At 40.4% G+C, this 9,351-nt stretch overlaps 1 protein-coding gene across 1 annotated transcript; it reads right to left on the bottom strand.

The window, feature by feature from the left end:
* Positions 1 to 1,215: 1,215 nt before the first annotated feature.
* On the bottom strand, positions 1,216 to 7,994 carry bdh1 (3-hydroxybutyrate dehydrogenase, type 1). Its single transcript, XM_035421587.1, has 5 exons — positions 7,287 to 7,994; positions 5,740 to 5,850; positions 5,044 to 5,185; positions 4,625 to 4,777; positions 1,216 to 3,639 (listed from the first exon to the last, which is right to left on the bottom strand). The coding sequence occupies exons 1-5, from the start codon at positions 7,497 to 7,499 to the stop codon at positions 3,173 to 3,175; spliced, it is 1,086 nt and encodes a 361-aa protein (XP_035277478.1). The 5' UTR covers positions 7,500 to 7,994; the 3' UTR covers positions 1,216 to 3,172.
* Positions 7,995 to 9,351: the final 1,357 nt, after the last annotated feature.

Here is a 9,351-nt window from a genome sequence, read left to right as displayed (position 1 = left end):
ACGTCTGATGTCTTATGCTTGAAGTAAAGCACCAACAATTAAGTTATCTTTAGAGACCCCTTGTGGTTGAATAAGGAATTCAAGTTGTAGTGTGCTGAAACCTGTTTTGAGTCAGATATACCCTAGGTTTTGTCTTATTTACAATTTTGGTATTTGTTTGGAGGCCAAATATATAAACAGTATATATGACTCCAGAGAAGGACAGGTCAAGTGGTAAACCATTGTTCTATTGACAGATGCTTATGCTTGCAGTGATTAAAATGAAACTGAATCAATGCAACACACTTGTATATCAAATATTTCTACTCCTTCTGGATGCCCACACCAACTCAGGATGAGCTTGCCGTCCCCCAGTGCAGACGCCACACACCAAATTACCTTAGGGCCTTAAACCCCAAATAAAGTCTATTCTTTTCCAGCTAAAATCACTGGAATTGGCCATAATGCTAAGCTCATGCTAAGTTATTCCAAACTCACTGTGCACAAGCCTCGTCATGCTATCTCAGTGTCATGAGGGCTGATTTCAATGTTTTGGAAGTCTCAGACCGGTGTGAATGTGAGTCTTTCGCGTCAGGCTCTGAGGAAGAAAGAGCCCAGCCTCGATCACGCGTGCGGTGACTGCACAGAGGCCGCCGCACTGCTAAAAACAGACAGGAACGCGTCCCGTCCCGGCGAGCTCCCCAGAGCTGAGGCGGCACGCGCGAGGGTTCCTGTTTGTCAGGAAAAGATGACTCAAGGAGCGCTGCCGCATTTCCTCAGCAGAAATATAGCTCTCCGAAAACCCCAAAACCCTCGCAACTAGTACAGGAATATGCTGCCTGCATATTTTGTCCTTTCAACATTATGTGAGTTTGTGCTTTCATATAAAACGATTCATTCATGAAGGATGGCTAAACTAAACTACTCTTTTCATTTCTGTAATTTCCACTGAATATAATTTAGTACACATTTCACAATACACATCCTACGCTGCACTCCAAGGATCCAGATTTATTTGTAATCGTTCATGTCATTTAAGTAAGTATGCATTTTTTTAAAACAAATAGAAAGATTTCCACAGATTACGAAGCGTTTCCCCACACAAATATTAAACGTGCAAATAAAAATCTACCTTAGGGGAAGCCTTTTAAAATCCACAAAAACACAAACATGTACCAGATAATTCAAAGAACAATAAGATCATGAGATTTAAAAAGTGACATAGTACCAAAGGGGATCAACCACTGCTGAAATGCATTAATTTATAGTGTGAAGGTCAGACACAAATCCTTGAATTAAAAAATACATTGAGAAGAATGGTTACAAAGTACATGAAGCATACATTTGTTGAATACTGTCCTCTGGTGGCAGTTTTAAGAAACACACGAAAATCATAGAGTCTTTTCATATCATCTTTTGATGCATAGTACAGTAGTCAAGGACATGCACAAAACATTAGTAGAGAGACTATAGGTTTAAAATGTTTACAAATGTAATATTAAAACAAACTGCAAATTAAGATTTATTTTTCACAAATGACTGAAAAAATAATTTCTGAATAGTCTATGATGGGCCATCCTTGGCCACAGTCCAAATAAAACTGAGTCATTATAATCCATTTTAAGCAGGCTTTTCAGATAAACAAGTTTTATATTTCTACAAAAATATAAACTCTTTATTAGTCAACATTCGCCTGAGTACATCCAGCCTTTTATGTGCACACAATCTCTCAGTTGCCTTTAATAAGCAAATGCAGAGTGCCCATTTAAAAACAGCGCCAACCAAATACTTTTCACAGCATGTTAAAATGACAGCAAAGCCTGTTTTCATCATTGAAAAGTGATAGAAACCATTTACTTTCTCTTTTAATCTCAATGGCATCAAACAGAATTAAAAGCGCAAATGCGCCAACTATTTTGGTCCTTCAAAAGACCCTGATGGAGGCACAGAGGGAAAAAAGCATAGTATTGCCGTGCTTTACAATAACCATACCAACCGAACACAACATCTATGCATCGCAAATTGAGCTGGTGAAAAGTTTTTGAAAAAACAAGAGTCCATTTACCACTGATTACAACAAAGAAAGTGAATAAACCAGGAATACAAACAGCAAACATTTTCAGTGATATAATTGAAATTTGAGAAGAATAGTTCATTCCAGCCAATTTTTTTAGGTTTAGACATAAATGTGATTTGGATGAGGTGTTTGAAATTCAGGCCAAAGGTCTTTGAGAAAAATGTTACACAGAGGTTACAATGCAACACTAGTGGAAAAGACTCTTAATAAAATGTCAGATTCAAAGAGTGGATTTATTAAAGCCCAAATCAGAGAGCCGTCTAGCCTAAAAGGGCAAAATCACAAGCAATACCCAATATGTGGTTTATTTGCTTAAATGGCCATGTAATTTGCTTTATGTACGCAAAACCAAACGCAAGCTTAAACAAGAATTTGTGAACACAAATGTTCCATATGTAAAAATGATGAGCAATCATCAGTGGCAAGACAGTTTAACAATTACAAACATAATCTGAGTGAACTTAAATACATAGGGCATTGAGGCTATTAGGATGCCATATTGGGGTGGCAATCCAGAAAAAAATCTTCTCAGAGAGAAGCCTTTTGGATCCATTATTTGGATACATCAATGCCAAAAGGCCTTAATGAGGAGTTGATATTGGCTTGTTTTATTTGAGTTTTGTTTGTTGCTGATTTCTTGGATGTGATTGGCCCTATTATGTACATATCATCGGCACGTCATCAAACCAGTTGAGCCAAGGGAACGATATTTGACCTGCAATTCAGTTTGGTACTTTTTACATGCTGAAGAAGGGCGTTTTGCCTGAAAAGTTTGTGCAAATAAAAGATACTTTATATTTTATGGAAGTGCGATCCTTATCTCATTTTATTTATATTTGAAACAGAATTTGTTGCAAATGGACGGCACCCCTTTAACTCATTTAGTTGACCCTGATCATCACCCTGATTAGTGTTTGGGGTTGGTGTTCCTGCCATTTAAATTCAGCTAATTCAGGAAGAACTGAAATACAAGTTATGAATTGAAAACTGGCTACATTGTTCGATGAGTACTTTTCAATGAGTTAATCACATTTCAGTGCATTTCCTGAATTGACTGCATTGAAATGGAACTGACTCCAACTCTACAGTAACTACATATTTGAACAGGAGCGTCCTTCAGAAGTACAGCCAATCAGAGATGGCGGCTGGCAGGTGGGTCATAACCAGCATCCTTATCCACCAGTGCACCTCCATGGGGTTGTAGCGGGTGAAGGGACGACTGGACTGGACGGCGTCCGCGATGGCATGAATGACGGGCGTCATGTCCTTCGGGCCACAGTTGCAGTAGGAGCGCACTGTGGCCACGCGCTGCTCGAATTTGGCTTTCCCATAATCCTCCTGGACGCCAGGAGGCGCCTCGCTCCACAGCTTCTCAGCCGTGGCCGCCACGACGTCGCGGTTCAGGATCCCCGTGGCGGCGACGTAGTTTCCCGGCTCGACCACGACGACTTTCACCTGCCACGGCTTCATCTCGTACCGGAGGCAGTCGGAGAAGGCCTCCACGCCGTATTTGGACACGCAGTACGGGGAGCGCATGGCGTTTCCCATTCGGCCGTACATGCTCGCCAGGTTCACCACTCGACCTGCGGGGCAGGTCACAGTGCTGAGTTTTTTTTTTAAGCTTCCATAAAAACAAATGCAACTAGCAATTTGTTACCAAAAAAGTCTTGGTTTATCAGAGGCAAGACTGACTTCTATTCTGGGTTTGCTCTCGCAAAGCATGCCCTTAGTCATTCTTGTGGTTTTTTTTCTGTCTGCATTTAGATGCATTTGCAATTTTACTGTGTGCTTAGTCATAGTTGCAATTTTCTTTAAGTAGTAGTTTTAATTCTGTACTGTACTTAGTCTACTGCTGTACTGCTAACAAATGTCATTTCTACACAGCAAGCAAAGCTTGGACAAAATTCCATGAGGAACCAACTACTTAGGCAAAAAAGCTGAATTATTAAAAAGGGGTTGTACTGTAAAGTTTGTAAATATACCAGTAAATATTTAATTAAATTTAATCCAGTATATCAGGTTCAGTCTTACAGATTCTTAGAAAATCATTCTTAAGCTGTTATACAAATCTATGTTTGACATGGTACACAAATCTGTTATGGCTGCTTTGAAACAGGGATCCAAAGAAACCCTCCCACATCCTCCCACCTCTGTGTGTACATGTACATTTATTTGGCAGACGTTTTTATCCAAAGCGACGTATAATAAGTGCATACGCAATGTCATTGGAACAACTACAAAACACAGGTCTGATAAGGTACAGTACTCATTATGTAACAGTTATTCATAGTCATGAACATACTAAGTTCAGTCCACATAGTTAGCATAGGCTAGGTCAGAAAGTTATGGCAAGACAAACTAGGAGGCATGACGACGAGCTACAAAATCAAGTTAATGATACAAGTGCAATTTAAGTGCTGAGTGGAGATACAAGTGTAACATGAAAGTGCTGGAGGAACATGTGTGTCTTGCTAAAATCTTGCAATTTGAGTTAATGCTCTCTGAGAGATGCCACCGTTCCCCTGCCCAGCCCAGCCCCTAGTCCCAGAGGGACACACTAACACTTACCTTTGGCCTTGCGAATGAGGGGCAGCAGAGCCTTGGTAACCCTGATGGTGCCCCAGAGATTCACCTCTGAAATCTGCTTGTAGGTTTCCATGCTGGTGAACTCCACGTCTCCAAAAGTGGAAACTCCTGCGTTGTTCACCACAGCCCACAGACCTGTCAGGACACCGGAGCACATAGAGGGGTCATTGAGGCTCAGTTACCCCTTTCTGTAGTAGTGCTGCTTTTATTGACCCGTTTGAATAGGAGAAGAGCATCTACTGAATGGATAGAAAGTAATGCTAAGTAAAACTGCAAAAATGTTATAGTGACAAGGAATTCTGTCATTAATATTAAGGCCCTGCTTTGGTGGGCAGGTATGCGTGCGGTCATGTAGTTGGCCACTCTGGGCCAGCGACCAATCGAGGGGTGGGGACGTCTACCTCTCTCAGGGTCCTCCAGGTTGCCTCTGACGAACTCTGCTGCCTCGGCGACCTGGTCCTCACTGCAAACGTCCAGCTGCACCACCTTCATCCTATCTGAGTGCAGCTCCTCCAGCTCCTTGGCCCCATCTCCACCCTTGTCCTGAAAGTACAAGGCAGACACACATCTACAGGTCACTCAAAAATACACACACATCCACTACCCTGTAAGTAAAGGTGAGACAGAAATACCATGTGAATTTTCAGGCATGGGATAACCTACTCATTCTGTGAACCAATGTTTGAATGCTGTCTCAAATGGGTCAGTGCAGGCAAATTCGACATACTTTTGGACCACATCATCACAGATTTTAATGAGATTTGGCATGCATATTTGGTCTTATAAGAAACCCCTGGAACTGAAATAACACTTTTCTTGGATCCTTATTAAGGGAGATATGGTAACAAAGTTTGGTGAAAATTTGCATGTGACAGAAGAAACATGCACATGTTTGCCCCCAGCCACAGACCCTGAGACCCTGGAAAAATACTTCTCTCTACTGTCCTCCCCAAATACATCAACTGACAAACAAGATCATGGTTGACATGATGCTGGACAGTATTAATCTGTTTCATGTGTATGTTTATATTTCATAAAGCTGAAACAAATAACAGCCATGATTTGGGGGTTTGAATTAATGTGAATCAATGCATTACCTTCAGAAGGCATCCGGCAAAGACAGTAAAGCCCAGCTTATGGAGGTATTGTGCCAGGGCAAATCCAAATCCGGTGTCACAGCCAGTAATGAACACAGCCTTTCCCTCAGCCTGTAACATTGAACCCGAAAAGGGTAAAATATCATAGTTCAGGGCACAAATGTAAATGCTTGTATGCAATCCGAACAACTGACCCAAGAGCACAAAGTTTTTTATTTTTTTTTACAAATACAATATATTTCTATATATTGCTGTTTGTGAACAAAACATACAACCATTGTACTTTTTGGAATACACTCTCCAGATATGATAATTATCTTGCAGCAATGCAGACTTTCGACTGTCTGACCAGTCAGTCGTAGCGTGAGTAGGCATGACACTGCGGTAGCAAAACAGGTTTTTTTACTGATTGACTGGCGAATAGGGACATAAGAGCAGAGGTTAACATTTCTGAGACAGCAGGGAGGAGAGTTCAGAAATGGTTGAGAGAGAAAGGAATGAGAAACTTCAGACAAATGTACAGTGCAGCCTCCAAGTAATACAAAACAATAAATGTTAGAAAAGAAAGCTTTTGGTTTGGGTGTGGGCTAGGATTGTGGTTCCCACACTGATAGCACAATCTTTCTTAACCTTCATGTACTAGAATGGGAGGTATGCGGGTTATGGGTTGGCGAGGCACATCCCACACCAACACATCACATCATTGGCACCTTGAGGATTTTCCACATAAATAACTGTACTGTATTTTCCCATGTAGGCCTACGTGAAGAGATTTGCTTCAAAGAGAGGAGATGCCATGAGCCAATATCACTGACACTCAGGTTAGCTCTATTGGATGGTCTTGGCAATTACAGACACCAAACCCTGCAGTAATAACATTGCATAATCCTACAGGTTGCCACCTGAAGAAGAAATGGATCGTGGAGGTAGGTCCTTTCTAGAATTTTGATCATGTCTCCTTGGTTAACAGGTTATGCATTTGCCTACAGCCCTAGGCTGTTGCTCAGCAAGTCTGATTTAATTTTGTGCATTCTACCTTCTGGAATCTATGTACTACAGACCAGTTTTTTCTTTACTTCTTTAATGGGAGACGTAGTCTGTGCATGACGTGCAACTATATCAATAGGCCTACATTAAGAAAATCTCTTAATAATGCTGCAAATTACCACAATCAAGCATCACTGAGAATGTGCTATGAAGTAATACTACTTATGCTGCAACACCTCGATAGCTGACACAATGTATCAAGAGTTTAGAAATGAAAAAAACACATTAACGTTACAGTAAAAGCAAACAACATAGCCTAACGTTACGTATTGCAGCCTTACAGCAAGCTAGAAGTATTATTTATGCGTATCGTTACGCTATATTAGCCAGCTAAGTCATAGCTGTGCTTGGGACCTGGCTAACAGGTTAGCTTCCTCAGTCGGTTAGCTTTTGCATTACTAGATACAGGTAATGCTCTGTGCAGCTCTGCACTGACAATAACATACAGGAAATGACTAGCGACCACTTGCGTACTAACCTCCTGTTGTGATTAATCTTACCTTCACAGATCCCCTGGGAATTGGTGGCATAGCGACGTAAAAAACGAAAAATAAATACACCCCCACGATGCATTCCGCCACGTTAGCTTCGGGAAGCCCACATAACATGGCGAAATAATTTAATAAAGCAGGGAGACCGAAACCTAAAGTTACTGTTAAAGTCACTGAAAATAAAATAAGAACTGCTACACGTCTCAGTGGGAGTGCACACATTTTCGTGGCTGTCGGAATTTAGGCTATAATCTTAAATAATCAGGTAAACGTTACTTGCCAGTTCTTTAACGTTGCTTAACAGAACAGCTCCGATCTTTGACTTAGGCAACAGTTCCCTTAAATTGATTCATTAACCCAGTGCCTATAAAAGCTGATCTAGGATCAGACAACCAAAGCAAATTCGAGCTCCCCCAGAAACAGTAACCATGCAGAGGCACTAGCTAACGTTCGCATAGTAATATCCCGGCCCGGCCCGCCCCATTTCCGGCCTCTTCTCCCTTTTAAGGTTTTCACTTTCTGCAAAATGCCCACTGTTATTACTGCTACATCTGCCAGTCTTTCGCCAAAGATCCTATATCAATTAATGCAATTCTGTGTTCCACCACTGAAAATTGACGTTCTATTGCAAAGCAGGCTATTCTTATCGTTAAACACTACAGCTGCGCACCTGTGACCATTGCACAAGGCTGCTATATCGTTCGTCTAATTTGATTTGACCATTGATAGTTTTGTATACGCAAGTAACTATTCGGTGGTTCGTGATTACAGTTGTTGTCAAGAGGATTTCATGGCGGGGATTTTTTTTTTAAACGAACAAAGACATATTAGGAACAATATGGCATAAATATACATCTGAATGCATTCATCCATGTTAAGCAATCATATCTGTTCAATGCTCAAATATATTGTGTTTGCTTAGAGTGCCTCTCGTTATCCTCTTCGTTCACGATTCTTATTTTTTTCCAGACACATTCCAATATCTTTATTTTTTATTATAACCTCCGTGCATCCTTTCATCGCTCCTTAGCTCCACTCATCGGAGGGCTCAATGAAAAAGCGTGAGGACGGGGGAACCGAGGAAACGTGTATTTTTTTAAAAATATCATTTTTAATTAATTAAACAATATAAATAAATTATTAAGTAATAGAACAAACATATAGGCAACAATACACTTTACACTTCTTCAAAGACAGTCTACAACACAAGTGGGTTATTGCCAATAACATCTATGCCACGCTATTTTATAAATCAGAATTTTATATAATACAACCTATATAATTAAGAGAGAAAAATAAAAAAAAGGTAGCCAATAAAGAAGGGAGAAGGGAGGGCATTAGAATTGTCCAATTAACTACAGAATTCAGTGTATTACTGTATCTTATCTAAATAATTTGGATGGTATGCCATCCCACCAAGTTATGACTTGGGGCGGCATTCCCCATACCTATACAGCACAAACAGTTTGCCATTTTTCAGGGTTTCCTACACAAATAACCTTGATTACCACAGACTCTCAGCCCTGTACATTCTGACCTCATGTCAAGAGACAGAATTTACAAAAAACTTAACACATCCGCACAATAAAGCCACAAACTTATGGGATTTGGTGTTTTTCCCCCTTGTCCTTCTTTTCCTTGCCAATTACATCATCACAAATGCTCATGGCCCACAGACGTCTGCCCATTGGACATTTAGCTACATCAGCCAATAAAAACATCAGATAAACAAGCAAAATTAGTATGTTTTTCAAGGGAAAAAAGCAGCATTGCTTTGTATGTGTGAGTAACTTTTTGTACATTGAAAATGTTCAGGTGTCCACATACTTTTGGAAATGCAGTGCACATCTGGTTGGGGAAACGGTGTTACTACATAACTGTACATTTTGTGACAGATGGTTTGAGAAAGTGATGTTGACTCAACGAGTCAAGAAATTCCGTTTTCAAAGTGACACAAATGCATGTAGGATAATTTTAGTAAATATGAACATACCCACTAATCTTTTGTGAGCAATTTTGGTGTAGTTCAATCAGGCTTCAGTGTCTTAACTTAATATTTTGTAATTATACTCAT

Source organism: Anguilla anguilla, chromosome 6, assembly GCF_013347855.1.
Source record: "Anguilla anguilla isolate fAngAng1 chromosome 6, fAngAng1.pri, whole genome shotgun sequence".
Lineage (NCBI taxonomy): Eukaryota > Metazoa > Chordata > Actinopteri > Anguilliformes > Anguillidae > Anguilla > Anguilla anguilla.
The sequence above is the reverse complement of the archived record's forward strand: the minus strand, read 5'-3'. Positions and strand labels throughout refer to the sequence as shown.